The following is a 20,693-nucleotide window of genomic DNA, read 5'->3' on the forward strand; positions in this document are numbered from 1 at the left end:
TGGCATCCCGACTACAGTTTAACATCTCGTCCGAAGGTGGGACCCTCCACAGACTCAACAGCGATGTATGCCCGGTCGGTGTACTAGTTTGTGGGTCTAGAACTGCCACAGTGGGAGATCTCTGGTCCCAGGCCTCCAGAGTTTGTAAACAATAGGCCATTTGGCTTCCTTTTAGGCTGTTGTTTTGTTTACCGTGTGACCTTTTCTCTCTACCAGCTGCCCGTGCTGAGTGCTCTCCCGTGAATCTTGTAAAATGACACGAGAGCAGTGCCATTGAGACAAGAAGAGACAGTCACAACGAGACAGGTCTAGAAAGCCGACATGGCACTCACGAGCAGCTCAAAAGCACTCCACGGTTCCAGTGGGCCCAGAATCTGAGTCAAACGAGCAGGAAGGGAGAACAAAAAAGTAAAAAAGACTCACTGATGCGCTGCCACTCGTTACTTCCCTCGCATTGAGAGCGCCAAAAGAGGGGGACATACCAACAGCCAGAACAGGGCACCTGGGTTCATCCGGCAGCAGTCCGCAGATGCCAGATCACTGCCAGTTCTCCTTGCGACGCACTGTAGCACAATCGATGGCACTCGGGCTGTGGTTTGAGCTGCTCAGATCTAATAATGCCTCGGGTCCCGGGACGTGAAGGAATGGGCCAGAACAAGATGGTCGGACCCCCAGCGCGCTCTGCGTTTTAACGGGCTGGTGTTCTGTAAGGTTTCTCATTTCCTCCACTCTGCGAGCAGTACGGGTATCAGCCGGGGTTTCCAGGGGTTGATCCCGGTAACTGAAATCCGTGGCGTTTTATGTGAGACGGAGGAGGGCAGGGATAATAGGTTGGCAACCCTAAGTAACCTTTTTTTCAAATGATGTAAATGTTTACAACCTGTGTAAACTTTGTAAATCTTAAGTTTAATATGGTTTACTGTACGTTCACATATGTTATAAACACAAGATTTCACGCAGTGCCTGTTCCTTTTCTGAACTACCTGCTGGGCTCTCACACCGACGCAGGTTTGAAGTCTCCTGGTAAACGTGGACGGCTCCCGGGGAGAGAAACAAGATGCCTGTTGTGAAGTAGATGGAGATGTTCTAGGTTTTAAAACCCCATGTGGGCAAGTGATGTTAAAATTAGGGTTAAACTTGGTTAGAAATGTTGTTCCCTCAGCAGTGTGATCATATATGTGCCGCTGAGAGTCAAACAACATCCCGGAGTGACCCAAAAACAACAATAGAATCCTTTGGAGGCTGAAACCAGTGAACGCGGTTCAACAGATACTGGTGCTGGGAACCCAGTTACATAGACCACCGTCATTTGTTTCATGCTGGAATAGAGCCTTCTCTCAATATACTGGCCTTCTTCACCTCTCCAGGTGTGGATGCTGCTGTCTGAAGCAGCTGTGGGCGACTCACTGACTCACTGCTTTCTTACCCGGAGCCAAATCCCTTACCTTCCCCCTGCCCCCCCCACAATGTGAAAGATGGCCGTACTGTCAGCATCTCAGGAGCCATGCTCACTGATATCACGGCTCAGCCCCGAGTCTCTGCCAGTCTCCTTGGATGAGTGGAGTTGCGTGCCCAGTGAAAAGTCTGCTGGGCGACAGTGTGGGCAGTGTGGTCCGTGTCGTCTTGTCTTGCAGTCTCTTGAGCTGGAGCTCATTAAAGCCAGGCCGGGAAGCTGATTAAACCAGGCAGAGGTTTTTCTGTTGTTGTTTTCCTCCAACAGCTGCTTGCCTGAACACAGAGAGAGAGAGAGAGAGAGAGAGAGAGAGAGAGAGAGAGAGAGAGAGAGAGCGAGAGAGCGCAGGGGAGCTGAGTGTTATCAGAGCTCGACTTCGATCCCCCCACCCATGCCCACATTTCCCCGTCTGTCTGCAGACCCGGGGGTGGTGCGGAGGGCGGGAGGGGGGGGGTTGGCAGAGGGACGAAATGCAAAAAGCGCTTCAAATCAACATGGCGCGCTGACAGCCCCATCCCCCCGAACCAAACCCGGAGCCATTGTTAATGGAGCCCTGGTTATCCGTGCATTCCTCGCTGTCGTATCCCACTGTGCCGGCTCCGCTTTCCATGTGACTCCCCCCCGCCCAATTTCAGCGTTCCGCTTAGACGATTCGCCGTGCCCAATTAACTTCCCGAAGAACAAAAACGATCATGAAGGAACAAGACTCTGAAAAATATGGCAGACCAAGCAGCGGGAGGGAAGACAGGAGTGGGTACACGCTGCTCCACGCGTGGGCTGCAGAGCCCCGTGTGACAACATTGTGCTTCCCCCGTAAATCGGTTTGTGGAATTCTTCGTTCGGAGGTTCTCTGGGTGAAATGTGACCCAAACTGAGTGGCTCTTCTTTTCTCTTAGTGCGTCAGGTAGTAAACAAACACACACGTTGGTCTGCAGGAAACCAAGGGAGGTTAATATTTTTTCTGGACTTTTCTTATTGGACTTTTTTTCTCATTCCTGAAGGACAGGTGAGCTGAGTGACACGTCGTTGCAGTGAGGTCTTGCCGTGGCCCGAGGGCTTCCTGTGGCATCCGTCTCCTGCTCTCCTCGGCAAGCATAACCGGCTGTTCGTGACAAGAGCTCTGCTCATAACCTGGAACTGCAGCTAGCGGTGAAATATGCAGCCGAACTGAAACTGACAAAGTATACATGGCTTGGGGGAAAGAGAGGGCAGTCCAGGGGAAGAGAAGAGGAAAGGAAAGGGAAGGAGGTGGAGGAGGTGGGGGTTGGAGTTGCAGGCAGAGAGCAGAAGAAAAAATACAGAGAGAATAAATAGAGAAGCGATGAAGGAGATTAGTTCTTATCTGAGCTGTTTAACCGGCTCTGCTCAGGCAGGAGATGGAGATGTGATTGGACAGTGTGAAGGAGCTGTTTAAAGGGATGAGGACAATCTCAGTTGTTTTTTTAAACCAACCTAACTCAAGTACCGCCCCTTGGGGAACCCCAGTCACGGTCAGCGTACAGAACCGCCCGCAGCAGCCCAGATCGGATTGGGAACCCATTGTGGCAGGAAATACTGCAGGGAGCCGGGCGGATAAACCTGTCACTAAACCCAGGCTGTGCAGCGCATTGGCACACAGGAGCTCTGTCGTTCACAGCTCACTCAGGGCAGCAACAGGAAGCAGGTTGCATAATTGCAAATTAGACCAAAGTCTCCTCCTGCAGGAAATCTCTGAGCGGAGCGGAGTGGGGCAGAGTCGGGTAGAGAACAACAGCGCCATCCTCCCCAGCCCTGCCACCTGCTGTCACAGTCCCTGGGCCCTGGGAGGCGGGGCCGGGGTTGTTCAGATGCCACTATGTAGACAACACATCCTTCCTGCGTTGGCACCACGAGCCTTTGTGTGCTAATGCCCGCTGTAATTATCTGACGGTAGCAGCGCCGTCTGTCACATTGAGCTTCCCTCGCTACCTGCAGTGTGAAACAGACCCCGGTCGTCCCCCCTCGCCCACAGCTCGTGTCTGTAACGTTTGTGACCGAAAGAGAGGCAATTTACTTGGCTTTGTTTTGATTTGCTTCCTTATCGCATCCCACGCCGGGGGAATGGAACAATATACTGTATATATATATATATGTATGTATGCCCACATTATGGGGTTGTGTGTCATTGGTGCCAACACACTGACGATTTGTAGTAAAAGGGTCTCTCTTTACGTGGAAACTGGTGTATAAGAAAAGTGTATTACTCTTGATGCTTTCACCGAACATCCTGTAACATCAAACGTAAGCATGTCGATTGGCTGATGTCTAAACGGAGGTTGCTTTGTTCATATGTTTGAAAGGATACAGCACGTCTTTGAACCCTGCTGCTTCAGAACGTGCAGGAGAATATTTCCCCCCCTGGGAAGCGAACTGAAAACGTCCTGTCCAGTCTAGGAAATCAGAAAATAAACACGTTCGTTCTTATGGACTTCAGTTGCCGGGATTGAGGATGGCTGAGTGTGCCGGGCAGCAGTGGGCGGATGGTCAGATCGGACTTTACGCAGCTGCCCCTTTAAGCTGCGGAGCCAAAGGCCGCCCCAGATCCGCTCTCAATCCTCCCGTGTGACGATTCTGCTTCCGAGTCCAGGCATGACACAACTGCCCCCCCCAACCCCCACCCTCACTGTTTGTCATGTATTTAATTAGTTTGTTTATTTGGTGGTTTATTTATTATTTTATCTGATTCTGCGGAGAATGAAGCCAGCCACAGTGAGCTCTTGGCACGGAGCCGAGGACTGACATTGCCAGCTGTGTTTGGGATGTCAGTGCATCGAGGGGGGGGGCGGTAGCTGCTTTTAATAATTTGTTTATTTTCACCCCCCCATACACACACTTGACGGAGTACCCATATATGGTCATGCATGAGCTCTAAACGGGGCCTTCATATGAGCCCAACACAGCTTCTATATTAAACTGGTTCTTCTCAAGCCCTGGTCTTATGAGTTGCACTGGGGCTGAGTGGCACAGTAAGGAGGTAACCCCCATTCACAGACACCCAGGAGAAGCACACAGTTCTTCGGTCACATGTGGAGAGGTTCCTGGTGTCTCTAACATCATCTTAGCCATCGTCAGAAACCGCCGTTTCCAGCCGGGTAGCATCCCTTCTTCCTGTACTAAAACAGTGCCAATGAGACCATGGACCACCGACGTTAAATCCCAAAACTAAAAGGAATCCTTCACCGTTTTCTCAGACGTCTGTGCCTGACTGTGTTATACACACACTGCTGCGGAAACAACACCGAGCCCAAAAAGGAGCAAGCACAGAATCAGTATGTGGTTGTTTGGCCTTTTGGTTTTGGCAGGAAATGCTCGTGTGTGGTAGTGGTGGAGGTGTGAATTGGCGATTCCACGGTATTTGGGTTAGAGTGGAACTTCAGAAATAGCTAATGGCGGTTTGCTCACGTCGTGATCCGGTGTGAGGGGCCAAGCGCGACTTTCCGCAGCGGTGAACCTTCTCCCAAGTGCGTGGCACGGTTGGTTGGCCCTAAAAACTCCTTAATCAAGCTCAGTTAAGTGCTCAGGGTCGCCGGGCCCGGGCACTCGCGCAGCTGTGCGCCGCAGATAGGCCGTCTGAAGCTTTCTGACTGTTTAATCAAGCTTGTGAGGGCTTTTAGGAAAAGAACAGGAGTCAGCAAGCACTCGCATTGTGTTCACATGCAAACGCACCCCAAAGATAGCGATGGAAGAGGCAGGGGAAAAAAGACAGACTGAAAAGCACATCCACGCTTTGGCTTCCGCTCCGGGGGATTTGCTCCAGATGTTCGGACTGCGGGGAGCCGGGTGTGAGGAGAGAGAGAGCGAGAAAAGGTGCTTTGCTTTGCATGGGACTCTCTTGGCCAATAAAATCACGGTCCACCAGGCTATGCAGAGCTGGGTAGATTGGGAAATTGAGCGATCGTGGTACCTTTTTTAAGCTTTCCGAAAAGTCGTTCAGGAACAGAAAGCGCAGGGCAGCGTCTTCAGAAGCTGTCGTTAGTCCTTGTGGAAGTCAGGTTTGCCAGCATCAGTGTCTCTCTTATCATCTCGTAGCTCGTTCTTTAATGAATCAGAATCAGAGCTGTGTCCCTCAGGAGCTGATCTCCAAACCTGGCTGTATTTGTGGTTTTGTGGGCACCAGATTCCTCCTCATTTACAGTGAATAGTCAATCTTCAAATATGGGATTTAAAATTAGCAGCTGGCAAACAGGTTGAAGAGTGCGTTTAATCCGGGCTTTGATCTGGTGCATTTAGTCTTTCAAGAGGGAGACTCAACCTGTTTGAACCCGAGACTGCAGAAGTGAAAACAGGTTAGAGATGTATTTATCTTTTTGGAAGGAGAGAGAGATAGAGAATAGAAGTGTATAATTATTTGATTTCTAATGTGGAAATAAACAACGACCTCAATACCAAAACAAAAACACAACAGTGGCTGCTGGCTGCTTTTTTTCGTGTCTGCTGTTGCTGGGGGCCTCTCTCTCTCTTTCTCTCTCTCTCTCTCTCTCTCCCTCTCTCTCTCTTTCTCTCTCTCTCTCTCTCTCTCTTTCTCTCTCTCTCCGTTTCTATTCTTCACGGGATGGTTAAGCACATAATAAGGCCTGCGGGGATAAGCTGCAGCACATACGGAGAGAGACCCTCTGCTCCGTGGTTTCCCGAATGTGCGGTGAAGGGTGAAGGCAAGGGCCCCCCACGGACCCGGCACGGTCCTGCTCCCTGTGCCCGCCTGTCCATCACCCCGTGCCGCCGAGCACAGCTAATGTGAAAGGATAAAGCACGCGCCAACACACTCTCTCCCTCTCCCTCTCTCTCTCTCTCTCTGACACACACACACACTCACACCGAGCGGAGAGTGCTGGAGTATCGAACGAATCACATTCAGCCCTGCCGAATCCCCTCGACTGACTCGCTCTCTCTCTCTCTCTCTCTCTCTCTCTCTCATTCTCGCTCTGCTTTCTCATTTCTTTGTTTTCTTCCTTTTGCTTCGTACGGCAGGGCAGCATCTTTTTCTTCCCCCCTTCTTTTCCTTTTTCTGTTGCTTTTTTTCTGTTGTTTTTTTTAGAAAGCCAAACCTCTTCCTCCTACATCCTCCCTCTCTCTCTCTCTCTCTTTCCTGTTGATCTGACTCGTTCCCTCTGTTATTTCTCTCTCTCTCTCGCTCACCCCCCAACCTCCCCCCTCCCTCCCTCCCCCCATCCTCTCCTCCTCTCCTCTTCTCTTTTTTCCCCTCCTCCTTTTCAACAAAACACTCTCTGGACTCCTTTTCATTCATTGATTCGTCTCCAATTAATGTCGAAATCTGTGCTGGCGCCCCCCCCCCGTAACCACGGACCATGTTCTACTTCCAGCTGGTGATCATGGCTGGGACGGTGCTGCTGGCGTACTACTTCGAATACACGGACACTTTCCCGGTGCACGTCCAGGGCTTCTTCTGCTTCGACAAAGCTTTCTCCAAGCCATACCCGGGACCCGAGGACACCAGCAAAGTGCCGCCCGTCTTGGTTTACTCTCTGGTCACTGCCATCCCCACTGTCACGGTAAGAGGACTGTGTCCGTTGGCTGTCCAAGCCTCTCTCTTTCACCTGCCTGCCAGCCGTGTGTGTGTGTGTGTGTGTGTGTGTGTGTGTTTCAATCAGTGGGATTTTCATCCTGCAGGAGAATGACAGCTGGTTTGCAAAGCCAGGCAAAGTGTGCATGCTGTTTTCCCCCTCTGCTCTCTCTCCCTCGCTTGTGCTTTCTCTCTCCCTCGCTCTCTCTCCCGCTACATCAAGGCTCCGGTGTTGGAAACGACTGCTCTGTGCAAACGTCTCTCTCAGCCGCTCGTGTTCGCACTGGTGTGTGTGTGTGTTTGCGTGGGCTTTCATGCTGTAGTGTTAGGCAATGTGGGATTCGCCAGAGAAGGCTCTAAGTTCAACATTTTAGCAGTTGCATTCTATGTTCTCAAATTAATTTAATATTTATTTAGGTTAATATGTGTACTAGAGCTTTTAGTTACACAGTAGTGTTGAGCTCTCCAGACCCAGACGCTATTGATGGTCACCTTTCCCACAGTGCACAGCAGTCTCGTGAAAGCCCAGCCACTGCGTACACTCGCTCTGGCACTGTCCCCCCCGCCTTTCAAACCCAGATCGATGCCGCCTCTGATGAGTAACTCCAGGTCTGAACCAGCCGGCGCATCGAGGCATTCGGAAAAACCTCCTCTGAGTGCGAGAAGAGCCGGGGAGATGCTCGATGGGTCCCCCGCTGTTTCCCGGCACGCCGAGTTGAGCCACGCACACGTTTTCTCTTTCGGGTTGTTAAGGAACAGCGGGGACTGTGCTTGGTTATGATTACCCTTTTAAAAATGCGTGTGTTAAACAAATGAATAAATAAATAAACAAAGCGAGATGAGCCACAATACAGAAAATGGAATTGAACTTCGTTTCCGGAGCCTGTAAACCCCTCAGTGCACTTCAGCACCCCCCACCACACCGTTGATCACTGCAATCAATGGCCAGAGCTAAGCGGTCCGACCCAGCGAGACAGTGTCCACACGCCCCCCTGACTGTGTGCCGTCTCTGCCGACAGTTCCTCGTACACAGAGCCCCTGTGAGTCGGCTACACTTGCATGCAGCCCACGTTGGCAGCCGTGCTGGCTTTACACTGAGACTTGCCACCTTCCTGTATGTGCCTGGACGCCACGAGCGGGTAAACAGGAAAAAACTCGTGGGAGCGCACACTGACGAGGAAGTAAACCACGTGAGAATAGCAGGCTAAGGTAGAGGGGGTGGGTTCACACCTACCCTACACAACCCTCTGTTAGCTGATCGATCTGATAATTTTCTCATTCAAAAAATGGATGAATGAATGAACAGGCTGTTGGTTTTGCCCTGAGGGAAGCTCGATGGTTTACACACACCTAGAAAGTGTGAGCCTTCTGGTGCAGGAGAAGGTAGGAAGAGTCCTGCACTTCTTTTTGCCCCCACACAGGTGCTGGAACAGGTGCGTCCTGGTCAGGGTCTCCGGTGCATGGTTTGCTCACTGGTCCACATCTGTTGGCAACTTTCTGTCATTAAATGTCTGATTCCCGGAGCAGACAACCAACCGAACAAGCTGATCAGATGATATTGAACAGGTCTCCAGACCCATGCATGCGATCTCTCCTGGATTACCATGCCTATCTTCAAAACGAAACGGCAGCCCAGCCAATGGCAACCGAGCGAGCCTTGGCACCAATATGACACTGCCAGGGGCCGGGAGGGGCCGTGCCACGTCTCTCTGTACACGTGTAGAGTGGTCCTGTTCCCCAGGCAGGACGGTGTGTGAGGTTTGGCAGCGAGGGAGCTGCGGTGACGGCGTCTGAGCCTGAAACACCATCAGGAGCTGACTGCGTTTCAGCACGTGTCCTGGTATTTTTAGTCTGTATAATTACGTCGGCGGAGATTGCACTCGTTTCCGCGATCTTCAAAAAGGTACAGCAGCTTCCTTCGCTCACAGTCGTTAAGAAGAGTGCAGCCCCTTCTCCTCCTTTAGTTATTCGATGTCGTGTCCAGTCCACCCCCCACAGCTCGTGTACAGTGACTGATGCCACAAGACAGGTGAACTTTAAAATCAAGTTCTAGGCTTTTGTTTGTTGTTGTTTTATTTATTTTTTCTTCCCCCATCTTCCTTACTGAAAGGCCCACCCACTCAATCCAGGCAGACACCAGCTCTCCTCTCGCGTCTGATTCAGCCAGGCTCCCACCTCCTCCTCTCCCACACAGCGTGCTAACTAGGCCAGATGCGGCAGCAGTAAATTGCTGTGGATCGCTATTAAAGGAGTCGGCGGCTGACCCTTTTTCCGCCTTTTCCATATCGAGTTCGCTGTGCGTGTGCGGGGCTGCGCCGCCAACTCCCCGACCTGACACCCCGCTGCCCGTCCCCTTCCGGCCTGGGTACTGGTGTTTGAACAGGGCACTCCTGATTTCCTCCCCTCTCTCTATGTCACTCTCTCTCTCTCGTTTCTCTCAATGGGCACCCCTTCAAAGTCATTCAATCTCTCTCTCAATGGACACCCCTTCAAAGTAATTAATTCTCTCGTCTCTCTCTCTCTCTCTCTCCCCCCTCTCTCTCTCAATGGACACCCATTCAAAGTCATCTGTCGAATTTTGTCAGAAACAGCAGCCACGATCCTCCCCCCCCAGACTGATCCAAATCGCTTTCTCTCGATGCACCATAAAGGAGTGCAGATTGAAAAAAAAACATGATAGCGCTGCCGTTATCTACATAGCTGTAGCGCTTCCGATCTAATCAGCTCGCTGCCTGGTTCGGCCAACTAAAAAATGAGTTAACTGTCTAACACCCGCATATAAAATTGGCACTTCCTGTTAGGATTGTCTTTTCTTGTTTGTTTGTTTGTTTTTTATTTAATTTTGTCAGGCTTTTGTGACTTTTCCAGCGATACACACAACCCACAAAGCCTTCTCGCGCCTGTCTGTGGTAGAGCCTTAAGATATTACAGAGAACTCAACTCATTTTTTCGTCTGCTGTTCTGCTAGTCGTTGGGTTTGTTTTTTTCTATCCTGAGCGGTAATTACCAGAGCAAGTTAATGAACTCTGGGAGATCAGCCGCGCTATGGAAATTAAAGCTGTGCCGTAGAAGATTATGTCGAGGCTGGTGCTGGTTTTTTTTTGTATTTCCCTTAAGCGTAAACATTTTATTTTTCCATTGTCCGATGCGGATGTTTTGTAATTGGTGGGAGAATGCATGCAGTACGTTGTCAATAATTAAAAGTGCTAATCCTCTGCAAAGGCACAGTTTGGGATTTTCAGTTTTTGGCATATTTAAAGACTTACATTGGGACAACACAGCATTCCACAGGGAAGGGCTGGAGAGCCACACGAGATACAATACAGACAGAGGGATTTCCATTAGCGCCCTACTGGAGTGAGCAACCTTGGCACGGAGGTCATATGTTGCCGACACACCACCCAGCACCAAACGGAGCAGGCTCAAACTCGGCACGCTATCCTGTCAGGTACCCTGGACATTTCGAGTCGCAATGGAAGAACTGTGGAGTCCGGCCTGGGTTGAACTTTATCTCAGTATCTCATATTTTGAATGTAAGACAGCAGTTACAAAACACACACACACACATAGAATGATGTGTCCTTAAAGTTAGATCAATACAGGGGAGTTGGTGGGGGGGGGGGAATAAATAACCATCAGAAACTTTTAAACACATTAGGCGTCTCTGAGCCGGGCTCTCTCGTGTCCTGGAGGTCCGAAACGGCTATTAATAGAGCATCCGTGAGTTGCCAGTGTGGGTCTGGGGGCACGAGCTGAGCCGGCACACGTCAGCCGAGCGCTGCCTGCCATCCGGGGGCCGGTCTCAGGGCTGCGGGGAGACGGAACGGGCGACTCTGAGTGGCACTCAAGGTTAATGCACAAGACTCTCTCCCCCGGGGCCCATGGACTGGAACAGGAGCGTGACTGACAGGTGGTGAAAACACGGGGGCTGGGGAGCCACTAATGTACCTGAGGAACTGTGAGTGAAAGACAGAAAGGGAGGAAAACAGGAAATCTGTGAAGAAGGCTGTTAGCAGCAGACCAATCCCCTACATGTTGTGCTCACTGTTGCCCACCAACCCCTGACCAGACTGGAGGCAGAGAGTCGATTAAACAGGATCTGCGCCTCTTTTTTTATTCACAGCGCAAGGAGACGCTAAAGTAAATCCAAAAGAGAAAACCCTCCTCTCCTCTCCCCTCCCCTCCCTCTATCAGGCTGTATCTGTTTCCTAACCGAACACGCTGACATGTGTTTATTCAGAAGTGCGTTTTGTCGCGACACTCCCCTCCTAAAAGCAGAAGGTGCAAATGAGGGTGTGAAAAAATAACCCGTCATCTGAGAGAGTGAAATCAAAGATACAGCGTCCTAATCAGATGTCTCTGCTTATTTTGGGATGAAATGACACTAAAACCTTAAACCAGTGATCCCACCCATTCCCACTGGGGAGAAGTAGAAATGTAGTGAAAGGGCACGTGGTGGAAAAAGACAGACGCTCAGGAATCGTGGCCTGAGCAGACAGAGACCCAGGACTGCATGAGAGCATGAGAGTCTCTGGAGTTGTCTCACAACAGGTTCATTTAGTTTATTTAGGAAATGGCTTGTGCTACAAATCTTTGTTTTCTCATGTGTCATTTCTCGCGCAGAAAGATGGGGTGGTTAGCTCAGGGATCCGTGTACAGGAGAAACTAATCCAACAAACAAACTGACAGCACACGAGTGGCAGCTTCTGTCAAACAAAAAGGCCAGATCCTGCGCTGAATACCATTCAAGTCAACTTCGCTGTAAATCTAGGAGTTTCAGTGGCTTCTTCCCTCCCTCTGCTTTCTTCCTTTCTGTACCTCTGGTGCTCTGTTGTCTTTGGCTGATCTGGATTGTTGAACACGAGGTCCTTGATTAGGTGACGACACAGCGCACTGCTCACATCTCTCAGTACGGTGGCCTGCTGGGGTCAGACAGTTCCCAGGTTTGCCCTTAGCCCACTTGTCCTTTGGCTAAACACAGGGACTCGGCTGCAGGGTTCGCTCATGCCTGCTTCCCCCCCTCGTCTCTGGGAGTCGTGTGTAATAAAAATCTGCTTGATGTGGTCGCTTTATTATAATTACATGCTATAAAGTGTCTTCGTTATGATTCAGTGTGGTTTTGTCAGACAGGAGCGTGACTAGTGTAGCCTATTTTTCTTCATTTCTGTTTTGGTCGTTTGTTTATTCATTCCAAATGTACTTGTCTCTAGTGTCTCATCTTCAATGCAAATGATTTTCTCGACTAAATTGCACCGACTCCTCAGGCCTCCGCGTATTTTATTGTATTTTTTTTGTAGATTCTTCCCTTGCTTGTTCTGCGTTCGACATATGTCAAAAGCCGTGCTGGCTGTGTCCGGTGTGAAGTCAGAGTAAGGCCTTTAAGGAGGGCTGCATAGCCAGAAAAAACTCCTCTTGGATGTCGTAGAAGGACCGTGATTTAATAGAGATAAACACTGCTGGTTTAACCGCGCTTTTCTAGGCAGGTAGCAAAGCCGTGTCACTAGTGGCCGTTTCCTGATGACTAACTCTGTTACGGGAGAGCGCCGCATATCTCCCTCCCCTCTGCCTTGGCGGCGAAGTTTTCCTGCATCACTTCCCGTCATCATCGGGTTCTGAGGAGTCGGCATCCCAGGAGTTATTCCTGCTGGAAGAGCTTGTGCAAGGTGTCAGACAGCAATCTGAGCAGAAGAAAAGAAAAGAGAGGGGAAAAAAACACGTCATGAAACAGAAGGAAACATCAGAGGAGAGAACAGGAAAAAACGGGGGCATTGAAATGACAACCGGAGAAGCACACTGCCAGGAGGGGTACTGCGGTAGCAGCTTTTTGAGGAGAAAAACAAGAAAATAAATGAATAAATAACTAAAAAGAAGGGAAAAAGTCCTGAGCAGGTCTTGAGGTCCTGGATTGCGCAGCCCTTCTCTGGCAACGACGGGCACTAATGGAGACCTGGTAACCGGTGACAGTGGGCGCAGCGTCAGTGGCGCTTTTGAAAACGCAACAAGAAACGTTGGCCCCCTGAAGAGGGCCGGAGCAGCAGCGCTTCTGCGGTGAGCAGAGACAGGAACAACTGCCCTCGCTCCGCCCGGGGCTTTGACTGCAGAGGAGGGGCGGATGTGAAGGTGCGATCTGACCTCCAGTCTATTCTGGACTGTTGTTTTTATCCGTGACCTTCATAGCTTCTCGACACAGAACCCTGCGGCATCTTTTCTCTGCCAGCTTCATATTCTACTATTTTATTTATGCCATTCTTTCCCAATACATCTTCTCCACATCACACACATTTAGACGTGCACACACACACACACACACACACACACACACACACACACACACATATTTAGACACGCACGCACACACACACACACACACATATTTAGACACACACACACACACACACACATATTTAGACACGCACACACTCACTGACAAATGCATCATCCCAGCTTTAGGACTGCAAGGCTGCAGTTTAATCACCCCGCTTGTGGAGGCACATGTGTACTATAAACGATCCCCAGCCTGCCCCCCAGAGTAAAAGGAGGCTTTGAGAGCGGCAGCAACAGGGGCGCAGTGGAGATTATCAAAGGACAGGAGATCTGACACTCTACTTTTTTTTAGCCCACATATGGAGTGTAAATGAGAGGGGGGGGGCGGGAATTCAACACCAAAAGTCGCAGGCATTTTGTTCGTTAATCGCCTGCTCGTTTTAATGGGAAAACAGAGATTCATTACCAGTGAAACAGACCTACTTTTTAAATGTTTTTGTCGCATACACCTCTTTAGGTGTGAATTAGTTGAGAATGGACTATTGTAATTAAGCGAGCTCCCCCTCTCCTCCCTACACTGCAGGGCTGAGACCCTCCTGCGCTGGTTACCGAGATTTTAATAATGCCGGCCCTAGAATAAACTCAAGCGTGTGCGGCTCCGAAAGCAGGCGTCTCGTTTGTGATGCCCATGGTGTGCCACGTGTCCCCTGCCCTGTTCATACAGCTGCAGGTCATTTGACTCGGTGACCGAAATGGGAAGAAAATCTATTCATCAATAAATCAATTAAAGGGGCAAGGAATGTCTAGGGCTTCTAGAATCTCCCCTCTGTCTACCGGGATCCTTGGTAGAGACTTACTGCTGAATCTCTGGGGCACCCCCCCGTCTCCCCGTCCCATCTCTCTCTCGGGGTCTCTCACTCTGCGTGAAGCTCTCATCCCCCCAGGGCCCTTCAATCCCTCCCCTTACATTCATCCCCCCCTCGGAATCGATGTAGTGTTTGTTTGACCTTGTTTTTCATCTGCCTAACTGTCTCTTGATCTGTCTGTCTGCCTCCCTTCCTCTCTCTCTATCAGTTTCTCTCCCTCTCTCTCTCCGTTTGAAAAGAACACTTCTGATTTTCTCTCCTCACTCTCCCCCTCTCTCCCCCACTCTCCCTCTCTCTCTCCCTCCCTCCCTCTCTCTGTCGGTGTATTGCTACTAGTAGATCTATCCATCTGCGTGTCGACCTATTTATCTCCTTGCTTAAAAGAGGACAGGATCCCATTTATACCTGACAGAGAGGGGGGCAGATGCTGATGTGCTTTGTAGCAGCTCTCTCCGTCGAGCCGCAGCGGCGCTAACAGGGATCAGCGGGTTTCGGTGCCAGTTCTCCGTGATGAGGGAGCATGAAACAGAATTTGGAGCGGCAGCGGCGGCAGGATAAATGGATGCTAACCTAGATTTTCCTTAAACTGGATATTTGCCCAGGGTAGAGACAGAGAGAGAGAGAAGGACAGTGTTTCCTCTAGGGGGGGTAGGAAGGAGGGGGCAGGGAGGACAAGGAACAGATTACAGCTCACCTGAGATGGAGAGAGAGAGAGAGAGGGAGAGTGGGGCGGGGGGTTCATCATTGATGTTTCCCTTTCCCTCTCACTCTCCCTCTCTCCTGTCTCCCGTCTCTCTCTCCTCTCTCCCTCACCCTCTCTTCCCTCTTCCCTCTCTTCCATCTCCCTTTCCCTCTCACTCTCCCTCTCCACCTCTCTCCCCTCTCGCTCTCGTCTCCTGTCTCTCTCTCCCCTTTCCCTCTCTTCCCTCGCCTCCTCTCCCTCTCTCTCCCCTCTCCCTTTCCCCCTCTCTCTCTCCCTGTCTTTTAATAGAGCCATTATCTGGAGACAGCGCTGACTTTGCCGCTTGATCGCACACCCAAACACTGCATGCATTTATGCAAATAATCACAGTGCATGTCATGTGAGCCAGAGAGGCAGGCTGTTATTATTAGCAGCGGGGTTATTATTGCTATTATCTCCCTCATTCTCCTTGTACACGTAAATCTAATTAACAACCCTGCATTTACATACAATCAGATTGGGGCTGCATCCCCTGGGTCCTCCTCGCATCCCCCCCAGAGGCACCGGCTCTCTCCCCCACCAGTAGACTCAGAGACTAGTTCTCAGACTCATTTTATTAAAGAGTCGAGGGACGTCTCCTCTCTGTGCTGCTTTTAATTAATACTCGGGCAGATGACAGGTATTACATTGATAGGACAATGACTGGAGATCTAGTTATTCTTCTGCGCCCGGCTCTGACCCGATTCGCAATTCTCATCACTGTGATTATTAGCGTCGTTAGGATTAAATGCCAGCCTGGCTGCGCTGCTGAAGCCGTTACTTTCAATGCAGTTGCCTCCCCCTCCTCCTCCTCTCCCTCCCTTTTCTCCCTTCTCCTAGATACCGCACTTCATTGTTCCTGTGATCATTAGGTAGAAGTAAGAATAGAAATGTGAAGAGGACTTCTGTAATTCCTGTGTTTTTTACCTCTCTTATGTGGTCCCCCTCTCATTATATTCACAGCCTCTTCTCTCTCTCTCTCTCTCTCTCCTCTCTCTCCTCTCTCTCGTTCTCTCCTCTCTCTCTCTCTCTCTCTCTCTCTCTCTCCCTCTCCCCCAAGTCATTAGTACCTTCCTTCCCTGTCAGTCACTAAGAACACTGTCTCTTAGTCATACTTGCTACACTCACAGAATATATAATATTTTTTTCGGTGGGGTGCTTTCTGATTGAATTTGATGAAACGTAGCACCACCACACAATAATGGTGCTGATGCTGAGAACAACAGGGCGTGCTGTGTCAATCTCCCCCCACCCCCCGGGCATTTGACCGATCATTTCTGACCTCCTCCCCGGCCCCCAGGCTCTCTCCCCCTTCTGCTCTCATTTTTGTGTATTACTAGTGTTAACTGTAACACAACAGGTTGTATCTTTGGTGTAAAGTGCACCAAATGGAGCAAAAAAGTGGGTAAACTGGCCAACGTCCTGCCGGGCCGGGCAACACTGGGCTTTTACAAGAGCAGGAACAGCAGAGAGAGTGGGTGCTGATCCGGTGAGGGTGTTCACCACGCTGGTGAAATACCGAGCGACGCTGGAGTTCGATGATTTCTCTCGGATGCAGGATATGAGCAGCTCTGAGGAGGAGTGGATGTGGGTAGGGTATGAAACGGCTTGATTTGTGGGTGTTTAGTCTTTGTTTTTCTGGATTTCTGTTCTTTTTCTAAATGTATTGATAATAAAGTACGATTAAAAGTCAAAAGTCTCTCTCTGTCTCTCTGTCGTCACACTTTCAGCCTGGGTTTCGTAGCCGGCTATCCGTGGCGCACTGCGCCATCGCTGCCAACACCTTTTGCTTTCTCGCCTTGCTCCCGCAGCTGGGGCTTTGCGTCGGCGCCGGCCTGACCCAGGTTTGAACTCCCAGCCCGAATGGCGCGCTGCTCTCCGGATGGTTCCCTGTGCGCCCGGTGGCCTCTACCTCGGCTCGCTCTTCTACCTCTGCCTTTTTGTTTATTAGTTGTTTAACACACCTGCTGTGTCATTGTCCACCCCTGTCACTCTCTTCAGCATGCACTTCCTGTCCGTCTCCCTGGTGCTGTGGCCGATCCCCCTGGCAGGAATCTGGGGGCCTGTGCCAGGGTGGAAACTGGTTCCCATGTGTCTGTATTGAGTTCTCCGAGGCTCAGCAATACCCCCCTGCCCCCATACTATAATAACTTGACAAAACAGCCAAGCGGCCCCCCATCCACAGCCCGCACAGCAGTCGGAGGCTGATGCTCTTTAAAAGCTTTTCCCCTCACCTCCCAGGGCTATTTTTTTTCCGGGGGGGATGGGGATGGCACAAATGGTGTATTTTATTTATTTAATGATTCATATTTAATCCTCTCTCCATTTATTTATTTTTTGGTCCTCCACTATGTTGATTTTTCCTTCCTCAGCGTACGGTTTGTCTCTTCTCCTCCCTTCTCCTTCGCAAGTCTGATTCCTGTGGCCGGTGGACTCACTGGTGCGAGTGAGCCCTGCTCCCTCCCTCTCTCTCCCTCCCTCTCTCTGCCTCACACAGCTCATTAAAGTTAAGTCCCCCGGGTCTGAGCGCTCGTGTAAAGACGTGTCTGACACAGGTGCCTGTGAACACAACTTGACCCCAAAACACCTCGAGGCGATTGGCTTCTCAGTGACGCCTATTTAAACTCGGCCTTCTGCAGGGGAGGGCTGTGCACGACTGCTTTTCTTTAACGGCTCTAGCGCACCCGGAGGTAGCATCGCACGGGGCACAAACCCAAAGGCCTTACAGTGGGAGTGTGATTTCAATGCCTGTGTCCTGTGCCCCCAAGCCCCCGTCTCCACAGCTCCCTGTGGGCCGAATCGCAGCGACACAGACGGCACCGCGTATGTGTTCTCTCTGCCGCACGATCTGAAGTGGGAGCAGCGCATGTAAAAACATTAATTTCCTTCCTGTTCATTTCCTTCCTATGACTAATTCAACACCCCGCTCCGCTTCGTACAGTCACGGGCTTCACACGGCACCTGCCTGCCTGCTTATGTTTTCTGCGCCGAGTGCCGCAGAGAGAGCAGGCCTTCAATCCCTCGGCTCCCGTCCGCTTTTAGCCGCTGCCGAACAAGCGCGGCTGTCAGCAAGTCAAGCCCGCAGCCGATATTAAAACAGATTTCCCAGCTCTTAAAAGCCCTCCTTGATTGTTAGGGGTCCCTGAGACTCCAATTAATATTACATAAACAGCCGTGTCGTTAAACTGTTGCGCCGAGCCGCATTATTCTGCGGGCAGCAGGGCCCGGGGCCACGCTTGTGCTCCGACAGCCGAATCCCTGGCAGAGACACAGGTGCTGCTGGGAAATCTGTGTGTGGCTGTCTGAAAACACTTGAACTTGTTTCTGTATTTTAATTTTTTTTTTTTACCCCCCCACCTTGTCATGTTGTGCTGAGGAAAGTAACAATCCTAAAATCCGTGGGCATAGATCTCTACACAGCTGAACCTGGAGAGGCGACAGCGGCGGTGACTCCTGGTGGAAGTGCAAAATCCATGGTCAGTGCCGACGCAAAGGCCCAATTAGGAGTGTTGTCTACACACCCAAGATGAAAGGCGCACCGTGGGCCGGGGCGGGGATGGGGGGCCACAGAACTGTGTGGCAGGTGCAGCCCGCCTTGTTTCTGCAACTGCAACTTTAACTAATTAATTAAAACAGATCCTGTGCCTGGACAGGTTGCCAAGCCGTGCCTCACACTGCGACTCCTGGAACTGACACTGACACCGTCAACAGCGTGAGCAGCTGGAAGCGGTGTTAATTGCTTTCTCTGCTCCGGAGTGTGCCTCCATGCCTGGCAGCCTGGCTCTCTGCCATCCGCGCAGCGGCGGCAAAGGTTTTGGAGTCGACCTGGCGGTGACGGGCGTGCGAGTCTCACGTGTCTCTTCTCTGTTTGTCTCTGTCGTGCAGATCCTGGCGGGAGAGCTGGCGCTGTTCTTCCTGAAGTCGGACAGCGCCCGGGAGAAGACCATCGTCACAGGAGACTGCTGCTACTTCAACCCCCTCCTGCGCAGAATAGTGCGCTTTCTAGGTAGGCCCGACAATAATTATTAATAATGAATACTGTACTGTCTGTAATGCTGTCGAGAGTGTGGAGTGTGGGAGAGAGAGTGAGTGTGTGACAGTGTGTGTGTGTGTGAGTGAATGAGAGTGTGAGTGTGAGAGAGAGGAGACAGCAGCCAGCGCTGACCCCGTGCCTCGACCTGTACCAGTCACCATCGCGCCCCTGTGATGCGGGCGGACAGCGGACGGGGCTCTGATCACGCTGCGCCATCGCGGGCCCTGAGGAGAAACCTAAGACCCTCCTCTTAATGAGTTATGGGGTCGTGTGCTCTGGCACTCGCACATGCGGCTGTTTTTTTTAATTTTCTTTTTTTTAGCAGCTGATTCGTCTTTTTTTAAAGCCATTATTTGCCCTTTTTTCCCACATTTCCAAATGGGTCAGACTCATCTGGTCTCAACACAGTCTGACAGCCTCCCATCCCACTCACTCTGCTGTCAAGCATCAGCGGGGACCGGCAAAGCTCCTTGTGTCAGCGCTCCTGGAGCAGACACAACACCCACCCCCCCAGGAAAGCTTAAGTTGCAAAAACTTGTCCATCCGGCACCCAACAAAATAGACATGACAACTCTGTGTGGTTCGTTTACTCGTACTGTACTGTGGCGCTTGGGCCACGGGCTCCACTGCGTTCTTCCACTGGTCCGTCTCAGCCATCTCAACGACTTCCTCTTCCTCCATCCTCTCCCTCTCTCTCTGCCTCGCAGGGGTCTACTCCTTTGGCCTCTTCACCACCACCATATTCGCCAACGCCGGCCAGGTGGTCACCGGAAACCAGACGCCCCATTTCCTGTCGGCCTGCCGCCCCAACTACACGGCGCTGGGCTGCCAGTCGGCCCTGCAGTACATCACTGAGCGGCGGGCGTGCACGGGCAACCCCCTGGTGGTGGCGTCTGCCCGCAAATCCTTCCCCTCGAAAGACGCGGCGCTGAGTGTGTACTCGGCCATCTACACTGTGGTAGGTGCCGGGACGGGGCCACGGGGAGGCAGGGTGTCAGAGTTTCAGTAAGATGCTCAAGAAGAGAAAGTGTGCTGTGTTCCAGCTGCCTGCTGCTCCGCAGAGAACACTGGCACCAGTTCTGGCAACACATTCTCCTTCCTGATTCTTTTCAAGAACATAAAACACAATTGAACTTATGAAACGTAGAAGTTTGCATTACTGAGATATGTTTGTTTAACTTCACTGCTCTGTGTCTGCATATCCTGTATTGAGGCGTGTGTCTGTGTATGTGTGCGTGTGTGCTCTGTGCTGAGGGGTGTGTGTGCTCTGTGTTGATGTGTGTGTGTATGTCCTCTGTCTAACCCTGCGTGTGCTCCGTGTTGCAGATGTACGTGACGCTGGTGTTCCGCACTAAGGGCACGCGGCTGACCAAGCCCACCGTGTGCCTCACGCTGCTGTCGCTGGCCGTGCTGGTGGGCGTGGTGCGCGTGGCCGAGTACCGCAACCACTGGGCCGATGTGCTGGCCGGCTACCTCACCGGGGGCTCCATCGCCGCCTTCCTGGTAGGCCTGAGGGCTTGGGGAGGTGCTAGTACGTGTGCAGGGGGCGGTTATGTGTCTACAGAGCGAGGGGATTTGTCATACATCATCTCAGTCATACACCACGTGACCGCTTGGCACTGCGTCACCATGAGAGGGTCCAGACTGTCAGGCAGGAGGCTGAAGTCTGTAGCTTGGGGGGATGTTTTGACACTGCTGCTGTGTCGGCATGTGTTAACTTTAATGGTGTTATGGAGGGGCTCATACTCAGCTCCCGGGGGCCGGCTGTGTCCTCTGGATTCCATTATTATTATTATTAAATATATTTCTTCCAGCTG

The 20,693-nt window shown here is 51.3% G+C and overlaps 1 protein-coding gene across 2 annotated transcripts in view; it reads left to right on the plus strand.

Annotated features, from left to right (window-relative positions):
• plppr2a (phospholipid phosphatase related 2a) overlaps nt 1-20,693 on the plus strand; it is a 38,523-nt gene that overhangs the window by 11,205 nt on the left and 6,625 nt on the right. For both annotated transcript variants that reach the window (XM_066707994.1, XM_066707993.1), the window contains exons 3-6: nt 6,793-6,981; nt 18,729-18,849; nt 19,584-19,834; nt 20,203-20,379. In XM_066707994.1, coding sequence (XP_066564091.1) covers nt 6,793-6,981; nt 18,729-18,849; nt 19,584-19,834; nt 20,203-20,379 — 738 coding nt within the window. The remainder of the gene's footprint in view (nt 1-6,792; nt 6,982-18,728; nt 18,850-19,583; nt 19,835-20,202; nt 20,380-20,693) is intronic.

This window comes from Amia ocellicauda, chromosome 7 (genome assembly GCF_036373705.1).
Source record: "Amia ocellicauda isolate fAmiCal2 chromosome 7, fAmiCal2.hap1, whole genome shotgun sequence".
Classification (NCBI taxonomy): Eukaryota; Metazoa; Chordata; class Actinopteri; order Amiiformes; family Amiidae; genus Amia; species Amia ocellicauda.